The 22512-nt window shown below is 34.2% G+C and overlaps 1 protein-coding gene across 1 annotated transcript; it reads left to right on the forward strand.

Moving 5' to 3' along the window:
• Window positions 1-2188: 2188 nt before the first annotated feature.
• On the forward strand, window positions 2189-4520 carry LOC141586942 (uncharacterized). The gene is made up of 2 exons (XM_074408352.1): window positions 2189-2695; window positions 4213-4520. Exons 1-2 carry the CDS (start codon window positions 2279-2281, stop codon window positions 4276-4278), a joined length of 483 nt encoding a protein of 160 aa, XP_074264453.1. The 5' UTR covers window positions 2189-2278; the 3' UTR covers window positions 4279-4520.
• Window positions 4521-22512: the final 17992 nt, after the last annotated feature.

Consider the following 22512-nt stretch of genomic DNA (forward strand, 5'->3'; position numbering starts at 1 on the left):
CTTGTGCGCGGGATTTAGCAAATACGTATAAATAAAATAATGAATGGAGCAATTTCAAATTTACCTTACAATTTTGTAAAGCTTTTAAACCCCTTCACATAAATATTGAGCTTAAGATAATTTAAGAATATACTTATTTCTTTCATGTCTCTGTTATTTATTTAACTTTGACTTTGGCACAAAGTTCATGGAAAAAAAAAAGGGTCTTTTACCAAAATGATTATTTTTCTTAAAGTATTTGCCAAACTAATCATTGTCAAATTTTAATTACCATTCTACTTCTAACCACTTTTGGCACTTTGGAAATATAATCAATCTTTTTTTTTTTTGGAAACGAGGGAACTCAGGTCATCAGTTAAATCGGCTAAGGGTGACAGAGTCGAAGTCTATTAGGCATGAACTCAGGTCAAACATGCTCCACAAGACTTTGCTCTTTGGGAGGCTTGAACCTGGGTCTTCTAGTAATATCACTCAAGTTTTAACCACTAAACTCCACCCTTGTGGGCAATATAATCAATTTTGACAATGGTTAGTTTAATGACAATTAGACCAAATTGAGTATAGATAATCAAATTGTTCATCAACATCATTCTCAAATTAAAAAGGAAAACAATTCACTTAGACAACTAAAATAAAATAGATAAAGAAATAATAACCGAAATAGAGAGAATACTACATAATTCAAAAAATACAGAATACATATATAATAAACTCGGTTTGATTTTTCATAATCACATAAATCTTAAGCTCAAAATATACTCCCTCCTATTCTAGATAACCGTCCCATTGTGAAGATGACACAAGAATTAAGAAAGTGAGTTTAGACCACACAAAACGGATAATGGGACAGTTATGTGAATAGACGAAAATAGAATTGAATTTGGACCACACAACACTTACCAAAAATAGACAATGGACCATTACCTGACTAGACGAAAATGGACAATGAGACGGTTATCTGGAATAAGAGGGAGTACAATATATACCTCAAAAATAAACATATAATCTCATCAATTATGAGTGGATAGTAGCTACCATGCAGATTAATCATATTTTATAAAAATTGACGAATCATATTTTATATTAGAGTAAATTATCAATTACATCCACGCTTAATACACTTTTTTACATTTACTCCCACGTCAAATTTTTTTAATATTTTACACCCAAAATAATTGCTCAGTTTACATTTTGCACCCAATATCGGATTCAGACCATATTTCCGTCAATTTTCAATTTTTTCCGGCAAATCAACAATTTCATGACTATTTTAACCTTCCCTCTTCTATTATTAAGCTTAGTTATTTGCTTTCTTTCTCCTCATTCAATCATTCCCTCTTCCCTCTCATTTTCCCCAAATTTATTTCTTCTTTCTCCTCATTCATTCTTTCTTTCTTCTCTTTCATTTTCCCCAAATTTATTTGAAGAACTCATCCTCAAGGTAAGTGTATCCCATTATTTTTGAAGTCATTTCCTACAATATATCCACAATAAGGGAGAAATTCAAAGATGGAAAAACCTAATTTAAGGCACAAATATGCAAAACCCATAAATTTCAAATACAAAACCCAGAAATTTCAAAAAGAAAACCTAGAAAATCTAAACCCAGGAATTAAAAACATTGAAATTAGAGTTAACAAAATTAATGGCTAGTATAAACACGATATTACCAAAGTAGCGGAAATCAAACAATAAACTACAAATAAATTAGAAAGAAGAATTAGAAGGACAACTTACATAAGCTACTAAAGTGATAGTGGTGATGGATCAACAATCTCTCAATGATTAAGATATTACGACGGAAATTTGGGAGAATTTTTAGGGGAATTTTTTGGGGGAAAATTTGGGATAAATTAGGTTAAACAACTGAAAAGGGAAGTAAATGGAGAATCAAAACCAAAGGAGACTTATAATCGCGGGGGCAAAATCGTCATTTCATAAAAAAATTCACCTGAAAATACCATTGGGTGCAAAATATAACCTGAGCTATTAATTTGGGTGTAATTTATAAAAAAAATTTGACGTGGGAGTAAATGTAAAAAAGTGGATTAAGTGTGAGTGTAATTGATAATTTACTATTTATATTATAGTACCGTAGTTGGTATTTATCTACTATTGAGTCAGGAGTGTAATAAAATAAACAGGTTAGTCCATAAATACGAGACCACCAACCCATAATAAATACCCATCTGATGCATAGTTGCATACATATCATACACTCAGAAAATACACAGCACATACACCCAAGAATATTAGGTACACAAAATAGAAAAGAGAGATGGAAGAAATAAGCAAAGAGGAGAGAAAGATAGAGGAAGAAGAAGAGAAAGAGGAACTAATAACATCTTCTAGAGGTACTAATAATAATCTTATTATTAGTAGTAGTAACATATTTCAGAAACCATATGATTTCATTGAAGAGGTAATCAGAGTTATACTAAGGTGTTTGGGTTTTGAAGATGCTATTCATCACTCTTCTCAACATTGTGCTTCTGAGCCAACAACTACTACTAGTAGTGATGGTGACGGTGACGATGCCGATGCCGATGAGAAGACCTGTCCTCCGCCCACAGAAATACCGGACCTAGACGTAGGCAGCTGTGATCTTGGTGGAGGTGGTGGTGGTGGCGATGGCGATGATTCAGCTAAAGAGACAGAACCGGTGGACGGGTCTCAGCCACCTGCGGTTGCTATTGTAAGTAACTAAGTATTCTCGGTGGCTAGCCATGTTTTTCATTTGTGTCGAGTAAACTTAATCATTTGTTTATTTTTTTTAACTATTTTTTAGGAGTATTTAAGTTAAAGATATACAAATAATTGAAACATAGAAATTAGATTATTTTTAGTTTTTACATAAACTAAAACCACAGTTAATTCACTACAATAATTGTGATGCTTCTTATTATTAATAAAGGGTAATGTTGTGCATATCTAAGCTCTTTGCTCTATAAGACTATAACTATGCCTTAAACGGAATTTTTGTAGGGTAGTTCTTGTTACTCCGTATTACTCCTTGTTTTATGAGATTGAATTCTATTAGTTTTATGAGTAAGGTTTTGTACATGCGTCCTTTGTATCTCATAATTGAGAAGCCTTTATGATATAGGACAATGTTGATTGTTAGTGTGAGTTGATAGTTATGACTTATGATGTGTACGGTTGTTCAACTTCGCAATTCGAAATTAGCGAAAATCTTACGATAATACTCGCGGTATGATTATATTGCAGCGAATAGGGGGAGTACAATTTAGTGAAAATGATTGTTGGAGTAATTTGTTTTTTTTTTTTTAAACTGAGAAGCATGCGGTAAACAGTGTTTATCCGAGGCTCTTTATTAAGTGGTAATGAGAATTAAATTCCTCTTTTATTTTTCTCCACATATATTTGCATTTTAGAACACAGTATTAAGAAGAAAATTGCATCAAGTTAATTATTTTGTTCATTTGGTTTATCTAAAGAGAATCCTTACGCGTGAGAGTGATAGTTAAGAAGAAAAGATTTCTACTCCAAAGACAAAAATCTTAATTCTAGGTCCGTCGGACGCTTCATCCATCCGTGGTTTATTTGTAAAGGCCTTCATTTAAGTTGTGGATTGAGATGCGAATGAAGGCCTATAAAAGTATACCACGGTCCATGGACGGTCGGTCGGACGGACCTAGGATTACGATTTTGGTCTTTGGGTACTAGATCGAACAGATGTCAGATTTTGCTAAAAGTAAAGACATTTTAACACATACAGAGCGAGTACATGAGATATCAATCATGTAGAATATGTAGTAGTAAAACTAGTAATAGCTTTATTTCGGTCAAAACTAACTTCTAGCACAAATTCTACGCAAAAAGGTTGATATAAGACATAAAGTTACTAAGTATTTCTTTAATTGAAAGGAGTAATAGTTACGGAATACTCCCTCTGTCCCGGTCATTTGTTGTCCTTTTTTATTTTTGGGTGTCTCAGTCATTTGTTGTCCTTTCTATTTTAAGAATGAACTTCATGAGTAATTTGATCATTCTCATTCAATTTGTTCCACTTCTCATTTAGTTATTGACTTTTTCCATTTAGTTATTGACTTTTTCCTCATCCTTTGATCTTTATGCCAAAACAAAAGGACAACAATTGACTGGGACGGATGGAGTATAATATATTGTACTAGTAACATATACACATATGAGCTTTATCACTACTAAAAATCCTTTTTAATGTGCGTGCAGAAATCTATAAGCAAGAGACCTCCACGACCTGGAGTAAGCTCAGGAAAACCTCCTCAACATAACTGAACATTTCCAACGTATACCGCTGGGTTTTCAGTCTACCAAACCCGGTTATAATTAGTTTTTACCGTAGCCCTCTCTGAAGACCGTGAATATGCTATCCTATTATTATAACTCTTCAACGTTGTTTTTCCTTTGTGTATTTAGTAAGGTCTTGGTGAAGACAGTTTAGATAGAGATCAAACCATAACAAATTGTATGTTTTGTGATTTTAATTCATTTATTCAATGTGTGTGGTTTTAAGTTGTAATAGGATTTCAATACAATTTTAAATCTATGATCTCGAACAACATACGCATGTTAATATTAATTTAAACTAAACGGAGATATATGACGGCAGAATAAATAAGGATTGGAACTCTTCGAGTTAGCAATGTAAAATAAGAAGAAATCTCAAATTATTATCTCAAATATTTTGCGATTTAAGCAGCAATTAGGGATATAAAGTTTCTTATTATTTTGGTAGTTTTATTATTTATTTTGATCTATTTTATGTTGTGTGCATGAGGATCCATCTTTTATTTAGTTAAAGAAAATGAGAAACAATATGATAATTTACATGTAGACATGTAGTTATCAAATTATCATGCATAAAGTGCACTAAAAAAGATTTGACAAGTATTTATGTGTCATCAATGTATGTATGTTAAGAATTACGGAGTATGTTTGTTGATCCTATGATATTTCTATAATACAATGAACTAGGTTTGGTGTTCGACCCCGCTTGGGTTATCTCTATTTATCGTCAAATTTTATTTTCTCGGCTATGTTAGATTTCCTTAACTCATGTTTACCATTTATACTGAAATATTAAAATTTATCAGCAAATTATGAGACACATTCATTACTCTCGCGGTTAATATTATTACTTTGACTATTCATGCCATTTTTACAGTTATATCAATTCCCGTAAATTCTATCAAATTTATATTTAAATAAATAAATATATTTCTTAAATCGAATTCTTAGCTAATTTTTCATACTTTCTCCGTTGTTTCTACTGTTACTTTCGTTACATTTATTGTGACTACTGTTAATTGGGAACTTAGTTGATTATAGACCCTTGTCCATCAATGGAAGTTGATTAGGTATACAATTGACTACCCACTTAGATTCCTTGTCAATTTGGGTTGAACCCGGGAGGGGGAACTCAAAGCGGGTATCTTTGAGAACCGTTTGATCTTCACCTACCTTTGGGAAAAGGGTTGGGGAAGATCGGGAATCTATCGTATGCTTAGTGACTCCTAACAATAATCGAATACCTTGGGGATGGCGCGGGTTCTCGGGTTCTAAAGTATTGTATAGAAGAGTCCGAGTCATGAACCCAGGAGGGAGGTGAGTCGGCAATACTAGTGTCCTGTTATGAGCCCGAGAGGGAGTTAGTAGGCGAGTTAGAAGTGTTTTCCCTAACTAAATTACCTCAAGATGACTAATTCACAGAAGTAAAAAGGTGATTATGAATCTTGGTAGTCTAATTGTGCCCTAGGCTTTTAATTAATTAAGTTGAACCATATTAATCTAGCTTGTTTTAGTTCTTAGCATTTGCATTAGTCATTTCTTATTATTTGCATTAGGAATCAAATGCCTTCTTTATGTCAATTTTAATGAGGCACCTCGGAGAGATCTACTTTTTGTTGTATCCCCTTACAAGAGATTGGGACCAACATTATATTCTCAAAAATGTCCCTCCTTTTGATAAATGCTGCTTGTTGCTCACCTATAAGAGTAGGTAGGACTGGCTGAAACCTATTTGCCAAAATCTTACTAAAAGTTAAAAAAAAAACAGTACAGCAAGAAATAAGTCTAAAGTCCATGACAGATAAGGCTACTTGCTTTTTTAGGTTAGGGTTATGAGGGTAGAATTCGCCTCCTTTGTCATATGCCTAGTTCTGAAATCTTTGCATTGCTTTACAGAAGTGAGCTTCGATAATATCGCAAGAAAGCTAGAAGAGAAACAATCTACCCCAGGGCTACTATTAGAGTCAATACCAAATACACCATCTTTATTTGATTTCCTTTTTGGTAATCTCTTTAGTTAAAAGACTTTGATCCTCCGGAGTTAGTCTAGGTTCTGAACTCAGAAGTTGGGAATCTAAGCGAGAGACATCTTTTTTAGTGCCAAGTAAAAATTTGTAATAATCCTGAAAAGCTGACCCTACCTTCTCCATACCATGTTGAGTTATCCCATAGGAATCCTTTATTGCTCCTATCATTAGTTGATATATTTTCGTTCAAAAAAAAAAAAAAAAAAAAAAAAAAACCTTGGAACAGCTATCAAGAGTTCTGAACATGATAAATTTTTTGCCCTCTTTTGAAAAATGGTCATCTCAATGTACTTCAGTTTGCCGTAGTTTGAAATCAGAGCCATTTCTTAATGCATGAGGGTATCGGAAAAAAGGATTGGTAGAAAGTGAAGGATCGGTATGCGCATCGGAAGTAATAATTATCCGAACCTTAATTAGACCTATTGCATTCAAATTGATGTAAACAAAAGGGATTAAATCACATACCTGAATTTAAGACGGATCAGCAATTAAAGTACATAACCTCTAGTGTACCCACATCGGGTACGATCTACACTCTCAACCTTTAAGACGACTCGGAGATTTTGAGACCTTCTTGAGAAAACCTTTTTTTCTCTTTCTAACTAATATGGGGTGGAACAACTGATTGAATATAAGTTGTGTTTTCCAATTCCCCTAAACCATGTATTTATAGAGAATAATAAAATAACTATCTTATTTTATTTCCTTATTTAAATACTATGAAATATTTTCTCCTTTTATTAAACGTATCTCCTGTGTTAGCAGTTAATACAATAATATGTCATCTACATACTTTAATTATTATCATATAATAATATAAAGTTATCTTAAGTGTCAAACGTTAACCCGTAAGTGTGTGGCCATCTAGGTTCAACGTTAAGCCAGTAGTAATTAACGTTACCGACACGATTTGGTTTAGGACACAATTCCAACAATCTCCCACTTGACCCAGAGTCAATCGTCTTAATTACTAATCGAGGTTGGCGTATAACAACACTCCTCAACAACTGGATAACGTGAATATCAACATCCACTGAAGACGAACCTTGTTAAGGGTAATGTATCATTTCCTTCCATCTTTCCAACTCTGGATCATCCTAAGGTATGCTTAAAACTGTCATACCCTTTTAGATGACCACTATGTTCCATGTCAACCACTATGGTTGGCGAATTGACTTCAAGAAACTCATTTCTTGAACCATTCATCTGCCTTGGCCAAGGTCTTGTTACAACCAATAAGATTAATGACAACATAGAGTTCAAATTCGTTACCTCGAGTTGATGGATTTCATCTAACTCACCACTAACTTCATAGGTACTCAATTACACCCAATAACCATTCAGCTAGTATTTTTACACACTAGATGTCAGGCATCAAAGTATAACAAGCAGTCTATTAATTACAATGGTGATCTCAAGTCAAAGGAAAAAGAATTGCATTCACTCCTTATGAGAATTTCCACATTGACAGTATATAGGTAAAACAACCATTGGGAAACCTTCATTCGGTCAGTTCAATGATCATATCTTTATATGGTCATCTATACATACAACGTAATGAATGAGATCCATCATATTCATCTGATGAATACAGTTGTACATATACTGATCTATCTGGATCATCATAGTCCCTTTTGATAACCCTTTAACCAAGAACATATTTAGATCAAACCCTCCAATACTTGACTCTCGTTATTATAATCTCGATTATAATGTCAAGCATACAGTTTAATCAAGGACTTATCACATATGGTTCTCAAACACAATATGATAAAAAAAAAAAAACAATGCCATTTTATTAATATATCAATTAATAACAAAAAAACAATATGAAATGTGTTCAAAAGGAAAATGTTACATAACGATTGGGTCTAGAGCATAATTTCAAAAATAATCTCCCACTTGACCTAGAGCCAAACCCTCATGAACTTTAATCCTATGTTCCACTTATGCTTGTCAAATTCCTTTGATCCAAGCGCCTTAGTGAAGGGATCTGTAGGATTTGCCTTTTCTTCCACCGTTCGTACTTGAACATCACCACGTTCAACAATTTCTCTAATTAAATGGAACTTTCGCTGAACATGATTAGATCGATGGTGTGACCTTGGCTCTTTGGCCAGTGCAATAGCGCCGGTATTGTCACACAATAAAGGAGCACCTTCCTTCACTGAAGGAACTACACCAAGTTCAGTTAAGAACTTTCTAATCCAAACCGCTTCCTTAGGAGCATCACATGCAGGTATATACTCTGCATTAGTTACTGAATCAGCAACAGTGCCTTGTTTGGAACTTCTCCAACTCACTGCCCCACCATTCAAAGTGAAAACATAACCAGAGGTGCACTTGCTATCATCCTTGTCTGATGCAAAACTAGCATCGGTATAACCCAAACAATTTAGGTCAGTATCTCCGTAAATGAGGAATTGGTCCTTAGTCCTTCTCAAATACTTAAGGATGGATTTCACCACTTTCCAATGTTCCTCACCTGGATCCTTTTGGTACCTACTCGCTACTCCTAGCGCATAAGAAACATCAGGCCTTGTACATGTCATGGTATATATAAGAGCTCCCACTGCGCTTGCATATGAGGCTTTACTCATGCGCTCTCTTTCTTCTATGGTCTTAGGACAATCATTCCTAGATAGAGAAATTCTAGTGTTTATTGGTAAATAGCCTTTTTTGGAATTTTCCATGTGATACCTCCGTAAGATGGTATCAATGTACATAGACTGTGAGAGTCCAAGCAGTTTCCTTGATATATCTTTATAGATATTTATTCCAAGAATATAAGTTGCTTCTCCCAAATCTTTCATGGAGAACTGTGTAGATAGCCAATCTTTTATTTGTTGCATGGCTGGTACATCATTTCTTGTTAGTAAAATGTCATCGACATATAATACTAAGAAAATGATAACACTCCCACTAACCTTTTTATACACACATTGTTCCTCCTCACAACGCATAAAATTGAACTTTTCAATTGTCGTGTGAAAACGGATGTTCCAGCTACGAGAGGCTTGCTTTAATCCATAAATGGATTGCTGAAGCTTACATACTTTATCAGAAGAAGATGACAATGTGAAACCTTCAGGTTGAGTCATATAGACATCTTCCTTTAACTCCCCATTAAGGAAAGCTGTTTTCACATCCATTTGCCATATCTCATAATCATAGTATGCAGTTATAGTAAGCAGAATCCGAATAGATTTGAGCATTGCCACATGGGAGAAGGTTTTTTCGTAATCAATACCTTCCTTTTGATTATACTCCTTAGAAACAAGACGGGCTTTATAGGTTTCAACCTTACCATCTGCTCCAATCTTTTTCTTAAACACCCATTTGCATCCAATGGGTTTTAAGTCCTTAGAGTTATAAACCAAAGTCCACACTTTGTTGATTCTCATAGACTCCATCTCGGATTCCATAGCCTTAAGCCATTTCTCATGATCTGGACTTGTCATAGCCTCTTTAAAGGACCTTGCATCATCATCGACGTGAGCAATATCATCAATATGATTACCCTCATCATCTTGCACTAATAGATTTAATCTATTTGGTACATGACGTTCCCAAGTCGACCTTCTAAGAGACTCATGTACTACTTGATTCTCCGGTTGCTCAGGTTCCTGCGTTGATTCATTAATCAATCGATTTTCCTCAACATTTGAGTTTTGACGTATTTGTGGCAAATATAAGACATCAAATAAGGTTGCTCAATTGACATCTCATGCTCTTGAGCCACTGTTGATTCATTGATATCTTTGATCTCATTAAGATCTATTTCTACACCATGACTTCCACTTTCAAGGAATTCCTTTTCCAAAAACGTTGCATTTCTGGCCACAACCACTTTGTGTTCAGATGGGTGATAGAAATAATATCCCATAGTCTCCTTGGGATAACCAACGAATCTGCATTTGTCAAATTTAGCTTCAAGCTTATATGACTGCAATCGCTTTACATAAGCTGGACAACCCCAAATCCTCAAATACTTAAGGTTAGGCTTACGTCCCTTCCATATCTCATATGGTGTTTTAGTGACTGCCTTAGTGGGAACTTTGTTTAATATGTACGCAGCAGCTTCCAAAGCATATCCCCAAAGGAAGATAGGAAGATCAGTGAACTCCATCATGGATTTCACCATATCTAATAAAGTTCGATTTCTCCTTTCTGAAACACCATTATGTTGTGGCGTTCCAGGAGAAGTCCACTGTGACAAGATCCCATTTTGTCTTAAATAATCAATGAATTCATCATTGAGATACTCACCTCCACAGTCAGATCTCAGAGCCTTTATATTCTTACCAGTTTGCTTTTCAACTTCACTGCGAAATCTTTTGAACATCTCAAACGATTCTGATTTATGTCTCATCAGATAAACAAATCCAAATCTTGACATATCATCAGTGAAGGTTATGAAATAAGAATATCCACCTTTAGCTTGAACTTTCATAGGCCCACATACATCAGAATGTATGAGTCCTAAAAGCTCACTGGCTTTTTCTCCAATTCCAGTAAAAGGAGATTTGGTCAACTTCCCTAGGAGACAAGATTCATAAGTGTTATATGGTTTATAATCATATTGACCAAAACACCCTTCTCGGTGCAACTTGTTTACTCTTTTCTCACCAATGTGACCAAGCCGACAATGCCAAAGGTAGGTTTGATTTCCTTGATTACTTCTCTTCCTCTTTTGGCCAGAAACAGTCATAATAGGACAAATCACTAACTCGGGTAAAAATAAGGACCAAATTAAAAATAACCATTCACATATAAATCATCACCATGATAAATAGAGCATTGGTTTTTATAGAAGATTGTTCTAAATCCACTCTTGTCCAAAGACGAAATGGAAACAATGTTCGAAACAAATTTAGGAACATAATAACAATCTTATAAAGATATGGTCTTGCCATTAGGCATCACAAGAGAAATAGTTCCTACAGCTAATGCAGCATCATTTACTCCATTCCCAACTTGTAGGTTAACCTCTCCTTTCTTTAACCATCTATTGATCCTTAAACCTTGCAACATATTGCAAATGTTAAAGCTATTACCGATATCCAATACCCACTTAGTAGTATCAATAGTTCTCAAAGAAATCATGAAAACATTTTTCACAATTGTCTTATCTTGTTTCTTATTCTCCAGAGTATCCTTATACTCTGTACATTCCTTTTCCAATTTCCTATCTTCTTACAAAAGAAACATTTATCCTCAAATTCAGATTTAAATGAGGACTTAGATATCCGATGGATAGTAGTCCTACTCTAGTACATCTTCTTAAGATGTGCTATGATCTGTGGAGGAGTCATACTTTCATATTGCCTCTGAAGTTCAGGACTCATGGAAGCCAAAATAATGCACTTTGCAGTAGTGCTCTGTTCAGAGTACTTTGCATATGCATCCAATGCACTTGCATTACTTTCTCCCTTTTGAGGTGCTACATTAGCGGGATTATTGATCACATTGATTAGCTTTTCATGCATGAGAACACTTCTCAAGTTTCGGTACCAATCATCAAAATTGTCACCAGACAGTTTGTTAGCATCCAGAATGCTTCGCAGTGAAAAACTTGACATTAGAGAAATCTGGGGTAATGAAGGAAAAACATAAATAAGAACACAAATATATATCATTAAGACATTGACTTTATCTAAATGATAACAATAAACTTTAAAACATGAATGAGCCTCTTGGTAGTCAAGTCGTTTCCCACACATAATTAAAGTTCTGGTAAATTACCATTATTATTTCATCATATGAAATTAAACCAGACTCTATACTTAATAGTCCCCTGGTAGTCAGGTCGTTCCTATTAAAATAGTTGAGTTTATCCACCCTTGTGACAGAAAATTAATTAATTTCATACCCTCCGGGTAGTCCACACTATAAGTACAAAATTAAGTAACTTTTCTTCACACTCATATCATATACAATAGACAATATTATTTATCTCTGAACTACAAGCCCCCTGGTAGTCAGAACGTTTCTTGTAAACAAAGGTAAATTTTATTGACTACTTAGATGGAAAAGTCTCGTTGACAAAATATCGTATATTTTATCAATTACAAAACCCAATAATTTTAACTGGTCAAGTTTTACCTTTACTAAAACAATTTTAATAAAAGAATGGTCAATCATCGAAACAATTTCAATGCGTCGACTCCATTATGAGTGTTAAGGACCAACAAAAAAATGATCAACAGATCACGAAAATATGGTCTTCGCAACATGCATATATTAGTCAATCATATATCTTTCAGATCCAACACTTATGGAGTATTTTGCAATCGTCGTATAATTATCTCATAATAACAAGGGAATAAAAAACACTAACAGATTAGCATTGAATTGACTGACATATACATGTAAACATCATGATTTACCACACTGTTGATACACTACCCAACACACTTGTGAGTTAGAAACAATAGATCATTGCAATTTAGTGAAAAAAAAAACAGTTTTAATGAACACTTGATAACGATTCTCAAAACTCATAGGATGCAACACGTGTATTTGGTCAAATTACCCCAACATGTGTATACCATGATTTCCAATAAACTACTCCGCATGATATTAAACAAAATCAAGGGACCTAAGTGGATATGGCACGAAGACCCGACATACGTATAACCAGCAATAACAATTGAATGGCTGATAACTATTATCACGACAACAGCACAATAGCAACGCAATAGGCGCACGGAAGAGACATACTACAAGTCGAATGAAATTCCCAATTTCACATACAATTTAAATGCAAAATTGTCTCTGATACCAATTGAAGGATTGGTATGCGCATCGAAAATAATAATTATCCGAACCTTAATGAGACCTATTGCATTCAAATTGATGTAAACAAAAGGGAATAAATCACATACCTGAATTTAAGACGGATCAGCAATTAACTCTGAAAGTACAGAACCTCTAGTGTATCCACACCGGGTACGATCTACACTCTCCACCTTTAAGACGACTCGGAGATTTTGAGACCTTCTTGAGAAAACCCTTTTTCTCTTTCTAACTAATATGGGGTGGAATAACTGATTGAATATAAGTTGTGCTTTCCAATTCCTAAACCATGTATTTATAAAAAAGAATAAAATAACTATCTTATTTTATTTCCTTATTTAAATACTATGAAATACTTTCTCCTTTTATTAAACGTATCTCCTGTGTTAGCAGTTAATATAATAATATGTCATCTAGATACTTTAATTATTATTATATAATAATATAAAGTTATCTTAAATGTCAAACGTCAACCCGTAAGTGTGTGACCGTCTAGGTTCAACGTTAAGCAAGTAGTAATTAACGTTACCGACACGATTGGGTCTGGGACACAATTCCAATCGAAAGAATTTCCTGCCATTTCTTCAAGAGAACCTTAGCTTGGCATCTTTGACTTTGTCATAGATGTTAGAGAAATCAATTCTATGAAGTTGAGTTAGAGTATGTTTTAATTTTTTCAGCTTAGAAAAGAGACAAATCGAATTTTGATAAATGAAAGTCACGATAAAGTATAACCAATGACTATACCGTTTATTATATAACAAAAAGGCAATATTAGGGTAATAAGAATGGTGGTAGTTTGATACAACATTTTTTCGTTGACACATAATCATAAATCGCCATATATGAAACTTCTTCTTTCTCCTCAATGTAAAAGTTTCATACTTATTTGTGGGTTTCCTGTCTTCACTCTTTTCATGCTATGAAACTAGTTTCTTACTTTAGAAACCGTTTTCATAACACGAGCTCCTTATTATCTAACTCAATGATTAAGATTTAAGAAGCTTCTTATATGTATGAAACTCTTTATATGTTACCATTACTATTGCCCTTAATTAATTTAACTGGTAAAGTTATGAATGGTAATACATGTTATAATTTGGGTTCGAATTCCATCAATAATAAAAGGGAAGTGATAGGGCGACACCGGGTGTTACCGAATCTCGATAACACCCTAATAAAAAAATAGGAAAAAATAAAAAATTAAGAAATAATTTTCGTGTTTTCGCCAATATCTAATATTGTACAACAAGTCAACAATACATATCATAACACACATATTCATCTTCTTCAAATCATACTAATGCACAACACAATTTTGAAGTATTGAATGTTTTGCTTTGATTTTGCCGATTTAATTTACATCACTGTAATACTTAATTTGTTTAGTACTAAGTATTGTTGATACATGTACTTAGTTCATATCTTCTTGCTTGTAAATTAAACTGATACTTTTTTGCACGATCCAACAGAAGAACTAGCTCATTACTTGTGTGATTGCAAATTATACAAAAGGAATTTAAGTAAATTATGATAAAATGGTCAACATAGGGTATAAGAGTGAATCCCTCTGTAAATAACTTTATCACAAGTTATGTGCTAACAGTGGGAGCATCTTTCAAGTTAAAGAGCCCAAGTCTGGTAAGAAGACTAGACATAAACTTAGATAAACTCATGTCATTAGAGATAACATTGAATAGAAGGAAATAACAATTAATGAAGTTGGAATATAAGGATATATGGTTTATCCACTTTCCAAGCTTTTATTGCATTTTAACTAGTGTAAAAGCTACACTAAAGATTATAAGATATGAAGTAGTAATAGTGTATTGACTATTCATATATGATAATCGCATTTATCGTTTGAGTTTCTTTAAACTCGCCCTTTACTTTGTTATATCCAATGGGTTGTAGAGACAAGTTGAACCCCATTAAAGTGAACTGGATTGACATAGTACTCGCCCTTAGTCACTTAGAAGAGGTGACGTCTCGAAGTGACTAGAGTGTGATGCGATTGATGGCAAGTTCAAGTGTCATAGAGTCATATGGGATGACTAGTCGATCACATAGGCAGACTGTATGGGTCACTCTGTCGGGTAGTGACCACTTATTATAGAGTTCTGGTAATTCATAAAGCCTGGTCGTGGCAAGAGGTACTATAGTATTCTTATGAGTCAATTCTTTTGACTAAAGACTATTCACCCGAGTTGGCACAAATTTCTGATTGGCTTTGATTTATGTTCTACGACTGTCGTAACTGAGGTCAAATGAGTATATTTTGGGTTATGACAAATTGTGGCTAAACAAAGGGAATAGTGCGATAGGAATTTTCCACACCCTTGTCAAGTTTATTTGAAATCTCAAGGCCACTCGAGGAGCAGTGAACTGAAAATGCGTGGCCACGCTCGGAAAGTATCTATGGTAGATAATTCCGGTTAGACAGTTACACTCCAAATCGAGAAAACCACTCAAGATATGTTCAAGTGCAAGTACGACCTGCAAGACACCTTGCATTGAGTAGGAGATTGAAATAGGACAAGAGAATTGGTGACGCACACTTGTCTCGGACAAGTGGGAGATTGTTGGAGTATGTGTCCTCAACAATAGTGCGATCACATGTTTCAATCTCATGTTAAGAATATGTAAGGGATGATTCATTTATATAGTCAACTGATCAACATTAATCGGTAATAATTGGCTTGCTAGAGTTTGACGTTACTGTCGTAGGACGGTGGTGGTCAGTTGATCTCTTAAGGTCACACCTAAAGGATGATGCCCTTATCAGTAAAGTTGGTTAATTGTATGACGATACAAGTTAATCAATTCCTTAAAATTGAACAATTCATTTGTGAGAGAGAATATTTATATCTTATTGTAATGGGATTAAATAAGATTTATTTAGTAATTGAAATTCTTTATTACTAAAATTGATTATTGTTTGTGAAACAATTGAGATAAGAATGAATGGCTAATTATTACAAGATGTTGTAAATTATAATTATATGACCCATTTTATTTATGTGATCAAGTATCACTAGTCAATTTGTTGTATGTGATTTAATTAATTTATAAAATGATATTTATTTGATAAATATGCATTAAATTAATTAATAACATGTAACATACTACATGTGATATATTGTGTGACAAATGACAAATTGACAAAATAAAATGGTAGTCCATTTTATGTGTGTTGGACCGAAATGGATGGAGTTATGGTGGAGTGTGGTTGATTTATTTTAGGAGATAAAGTAAGATGCAATCATACCTATATATACTAGCCTTACACACCTAAAATGTTGATAAGAGTAAAAGAAAAAGGAGATCCCAATTTTTGGCATGTACTCCTTAACCCCCACCGGTTTTTCTCTCTTTCTATAAGAGAATTGTTCTCTTATTTTCCTACATACATTCATTCATTTTTACATCACATGCATGCTTGCTAAAAACTCTCTCAAAATCTCTCTAAAACAACTTTTTAGAAAACAAGAAATTGTTCATAAATTCTAATAATAATATTAGATTACTAGTGTAGTAATAGTGATAATATTAGAATAATTTTAAGGGTACTACTCTATTAATCTAGTTAATTAATATACTAGTTTAAAGGATTAGTCTTGGGTGCAATCAAAAGGAGGATCTCTACATTGAGATTTTGGAGGATCATCCAATATATAATAGCTCAAGAACAAATAAGGAGGGTGAACTTATTTGTGCCCTTAATTTAGAGCCACTCTACAATGTAAGGGACATTGTTTTTCCTTATTAATCTCTTATTTTGTTATGCATGCACTAGATCTAAAGAACACATATTAAGAAGTTAATTAGTTCACTATTAGAAGAATCTAATAATAGGTAAATGAACCTAACAATCTCTACTTTAAAAATATGTTTTTCTTTGTCGTTCGTTTTCTCAATGCTGGAAGCAATAATTTAACTCCAAATAAGAAGTTAAGTACATGTCTCTTAGAAATGGTTGGAAGTGAGAATTTCATGTTGGACTATAGAAGTTAATGTTTAGAGGATGCCGAAACCATAACAAACGCTTTATAAGCCAGAAACACGACTCTATCTAAACATTAAGAAGAGATGCATGTTACTGCGTTGAGGTAGCAGTCCTAGGAAGAGTATAATTTCTCCTCGGCTATTAATTATGTAAAAAATGGAGTAGTTAATTGTAAATTGAAACTACACTTATCCTAAGTAACTTATCATACATTCCATGAAATTCGAAGATAGTAACCAAGAGTAACTGTTAGATCATTTACATGAAAGCCTGCTACTCCTTACCTGCTAAAATGCAGGGACTCCCTAATGTCTTTTTTCTACAATAGGTGTTTCCCAACCATACTTTCAGAGCTAGTATCTTTTACTAGTTGAAGTTTTGAGTATGTGGATGCTTAATATTTTGTCGATATTTGGTAAATAGTAGTTTCGATAGCTGATACTTGATTATTTTGTCATTTGCAGGATGTGAACAGCAAGCATGTGTTTGGGAATGACGAGCCTCCTTCGAGACTAGGGAGATATTTTGTCAATACTAGGTGAGTTATATTTCAAGGGATGTACGTGTAGAAATTGTGAACAATTGGTGGATATTGTAGATGCTTGGTGTTGTCTTGTTTTGAAAGTGATGAATGACTGGAGGTTTGGTGGTGTGAGTGAGTGTGATGTCTTACATTTAGACGGGATTATGGATCTAGGATTGTATAATGGAATCGAGTTTAGTTCTAGAAAATTGCTTGATTGATTGAGACCTTAAGCTAATAATAACTAACTATTATAGATCCCGCGCGAATGCGCGATTTTTTAGATAGCTATATTAGAAAATTTAATAATTACATCATTCGTAAGTTATTATTAAAAGATAGAATAATAGAATTATTTGGAAAGTGTTTGCTAAAAAAGTGCTCGTGACCGTCATACAAAAATAATAACAGTAAAGTAAAATATTTCTATCACATCATACATATAATACTATAATTAGTGTAGTACAATTTCATTTATGTAACAAAATCAGAATATGCAATTAATATGTCTATGCAAATTGAAAAAAATAGTATACCCTTTTTAATTGCAGTATCTATTGTTTGTAATAGCATGTGTAAATATGATATAACCTAATTATAGAATACTTCATTTAGGCGGAAATTTTTTATTAATCTCTTATTCTTTTAGTATAAGAGGGATGAAAATGTTTGTTAGATAACTGTACGTAGCTATCGTGATTAGTTTTAAAAATAATAACAGTAAAATATTTTATCACATCATATGTATAATTAGTACAATTTCATTTATGACAAAATCAGAATATCTTATTAATATATCTATGTAAATTGAAAAATATATTATATATTATATATTATATATTATATATTATATATTATATATTATATATTACAGAATAGAGATATTTATTGTTAAAAAGTATGACACAATGTAGATATAATATTGTGAAATCTAATTATAAAATAAATCATTTAGACGGGAAAATTTTAATAATCTCTTATTCTTTTAGTATAAGGAGGATGCAACTAAGGAAGAATTAAAGTCTTAACGGTTTTTTATTTTTTATTTTGTGTCGATGATGAAGATCGAATAAGAGATCTTACTTTTACGGCTACTGTCATGATTTTCGAGTTTTGGAATCCCTAGGTCAAAAGCTCTTTTTTTTCTCTTTCTATATATTTCCCCTCATGTTTCCAACAGATTAATAGTCTCTATTTCATTAAAGCAATAAAGCATCTCTTTCGAGTTAAAATGTCCTTCATAAATTTAGCATAAGAAGGTATCTCGATAATTAGCCCTTCGTTTTCCTTTGTCGCTCGCCCCGAAAACGGAACCTTTACAACAAATGGTTGGATCAACACCTTTCTTCTTCCTCTTATATTGATATAGTCGACTCAACACCACCATATGTCCCGACACATTTATAGTGTTAGTCGATTGATACGTCTATAATGATCGACCAATCAGTTGTCATCGTCGATCGATCGAGCATTAGTTGCCGTTGATCGACTAGTAGTGTCAGTTGATCGACTCATTTGATTTTCATTTGCTTCGACCGAGCCGGTTTTTCTATCTCATTTTTTTCACTTTTTCAGCATTCAAGTACAACTCAAGTACAAAATCCTCCCCATTAGTTTGAGGCATCTCTTGTCCGTCATATGTGAAACTGTGATTTCATTGATTTTAATTTGTTAGGTTAGCTTTAATTCGAGGAATATCGTAATTTAATTTTGTTGAATCCACTTATTTCAATTTGTTGATCTTTGTTCTAAGTTGTTGCTTCTATGTTTTAAATTGGTATCACCGTGTCGTCACTTAAATGTCAGTAATAATTTTCTTAGAAGGTTGTGTTCTTTTGTAGCCCAAAGCCCCAAAGTTGTTACAAGCCATGGTAACAGTAACACCCACCAGCGAGGCAGCTACTGAAAGCGTATACTATGAATAGAGGGTACGAAAATTTAACCGAGTTTTAGTTATATTCGAATTCATTGTTTTTGTACTTCAATTCGTTTTTATTCGCGAATAGAATCAAGATGTCTCGCCAATTTAGAATGTCTAAATAATTAGAGGTTAGTTTACGTTCCAAAATGCGCGCCCAACCATAACTCGGTATGTGTGCCCCCGTCCCAAGAGCATTCCAACCAAGGCCAGAGTTTTGGTTTTGCAAATTGTAAATAAATAAGAGGTTTTGAAAAAGAAATGAAAAACAAAAGAGAAAATTAGAAAAGTTTTGAAAAATACAAAAAAAAAGATGTTGTGATTGTAAATACTTGTTTAAGAAGAAAAGAAAGAGCAAGCAACACCCCTACTCATTATTTAAAGGGCAGAAAAAGCCATTGCTAAAATAAAGGGCATTTGATGTTTTTCCAAAGTGAGTCGGGTTTACACAATTTTTGCTTGATTTTGGAAAACCGAACTCTTGTTAGGGTGTAGATGTTGCTCATTTGTTGAAATAAAGGGAGTATTTTTAAGTTTTTCAAATTTGAGTTGGGTTTAAGCAATTTTTGTATAGTTTTGGTAATCAATTCTATGTTAGGGCATAAACGTGTCTCATGTGTTGCAATAAAAAGTGGGAAAAGTGATTTATGACTATTCTTGATTTGAACCTCACATATCTAAATGTTGCTTGCAACAATCCCGTTTCGTCCTACTCCCTAGCCTCGTTACAACCCTTGTTTCATACTATGTGCATTACCCCTTTTTGCATCTCACATGGTCATAGGATGGTCTTACACATTAGATTGCGGACACGTTCTCACGAGTCGTAGTAGGAGAGTATTTTGGCTACTTTTTGTACACAAAAACACCCGTTCTTAAAATGAGTGACGAGTGAAAACCGTGAGGATGTCGTTGACTTGGGTCCTTTTAGTCATGGGTCTTCGGTTGAATCTTGTGTCGGTCTTGTAAACCTTTGAGGACTAGCTCCATTTCCCCTTTCCCCGCTCTTTAATTTGTTTCTTGAGTCTGGGTAGTCACATAGTGGTTGCTTGGGCCATCCTTAGGGGGTTGGCACCTCCATTGGAATTATGAGATGGTATTTCCCGACCGAGACCATGTTTTTTGTGATGAAAACTCAGCCACTTAGATGAGGGAAGTGGACCACTTTTGTTAGATGCATTCTATCACTTGTTTATGTGCTTATATGTTGGATGCATTGCATTTTTCTTGCAAGACTTTACTTGCCTCACGAGTCGTGCTTTACCTCATAAGCACAACTACGTAAGTTGAAAGGGCGTAGAGCGCGCTAATACTCGATCAGATTATGTAATAGAATAATTGAGTGGTGCTAATATTGTTCACACACTCTTGATATTTAACTGTAGTATGGCCTTGCGATTTGATTTTGGACTTACTCGAGGATGAGTAAGGTTCAAGTGTGGGGAGGTTTGATATATGATTTGTTTGCACCGAATTTCCCTTCTACTTCCATGTATTTCGACTCCGATCGAGTCAGTTTTGTACGTCTTACCATGAATTTTGTGTCTGATATCCGCGTCTATGATTTTGTGCCCCTCTTGCAGGACTTGAGGAGGTTGTAGAGAAATCGGAGCAAGTAAGACCGTTTGATGAGTAAGCATGAAGAAAAGAAGGGAGAATTGCTGAAGAAGTGTTCTCTGCCGGCAGGCCGGCAGCCGGCCCACCGGCAGGGAACCCCCCAAAGCCTTAGACAATTTGGAGGAAAGAATTGAAGCAAAATGGAGAAGAACTCGCTGTCGGTTGGCAACCCGGCAGCCGGTCAACCGGCACACGCACCAAGCATATTGAAGAATTGAAGTGAAGGAACCCAGTAAGAGGTATTCTGTGCCGGCAGGCCGGCAGCCGGTCCACCGGCACGGAACACTCCCAAGTCAATTATATACATTTTGAAGTAAGAACTCGCTGCCGGCAGCCGGTGTGCCGGCACAAGACCCATATACGCGAATTGGGCTTTGTTCTTTTCTCTTTATGTTTAATCCAAGGGGATAGTATAAATACCCCCTTCCTTAATCATTGTACACAACCCTAGATCTAAAATTATTTCCCTAATCTTATGCAAACCCTTAATCAAAACCTTAATATTTCCTTAATTAAACATTAATTACTTCATAGATTAGCTTAGAATTAGTTGTTATCAATTGTTTACCTTTAGTATTGGGTTATAATTGAAGGTTGGTGAAGATTATTCTTCTATTTAATAAAAGATTGCAATTTTTTCTTCAATATTGGTATAATCTCCTCTCTATTATTGTTCATCTTTCAATTGTTTACATATTTGAATTGTTTAGTTAGTAACATTTGCAAACATGTTTTCTCTTGCTTGTTATATGCTAAAGAATCCATCTTTGACCTTTATTATCATGAGTATGTGTGAGTAGTGCCTTACTAGGATGGAGGGAGAGCTCTTGTAGGATTATAGGGGAGGATTAAGACATAGAATGAATGAAACTATTGAGTTTATGCTTGTTGATTTTATCATGCACACAAGGTGTTTGTGAGAATGCTTAGGTGAGAATTTGAGCATTTAATCTATCTTTCTACTTGTTGGGTGAGAGCTTGACTAGTACTTAGGAAGCACATGTTAAAATCAAGGTTGGGTTAATTAGGTGAGAGCTTAATCAATCTTATCTTAGGGGTTAGTCTCACATTGAGAGATCGAGTCTTCCTCTTATTCATGCTCTTGGTTTTACCTATCTTGTTTCATGTCCCCCTTTACCTTCATGAGTGAACCCGATATCCTAGTTCTTTTAACCATCATCTTTTATCACCTTAAATATTTAGTTGTTCTTTCTCTTGTTCTAGTCTAGTTCCTTAGCTAGTTTAAACCACTCCACTTCCTTTAGTCGAGCTAAACTAGTAGTTTAAACAAACGATCTTAGAACCATAATTCCGTCCCTAGAGTTCGACCTTT

The sequence above is a fragment of the Silene latifolia genome, chromosome 6 (genome assembly GCF_048544455.1).
Source record: "Silene latifolia isolate original U9 population chromosome 6, ASM4854445v1, whole genome shotgun sequence".
NCBI lineage: Eukaryota > Viridiplantae > Streptophyta > Magnoliopsida > Caryophyllales > Caryophyllaceae > Silene > Silene latifolia.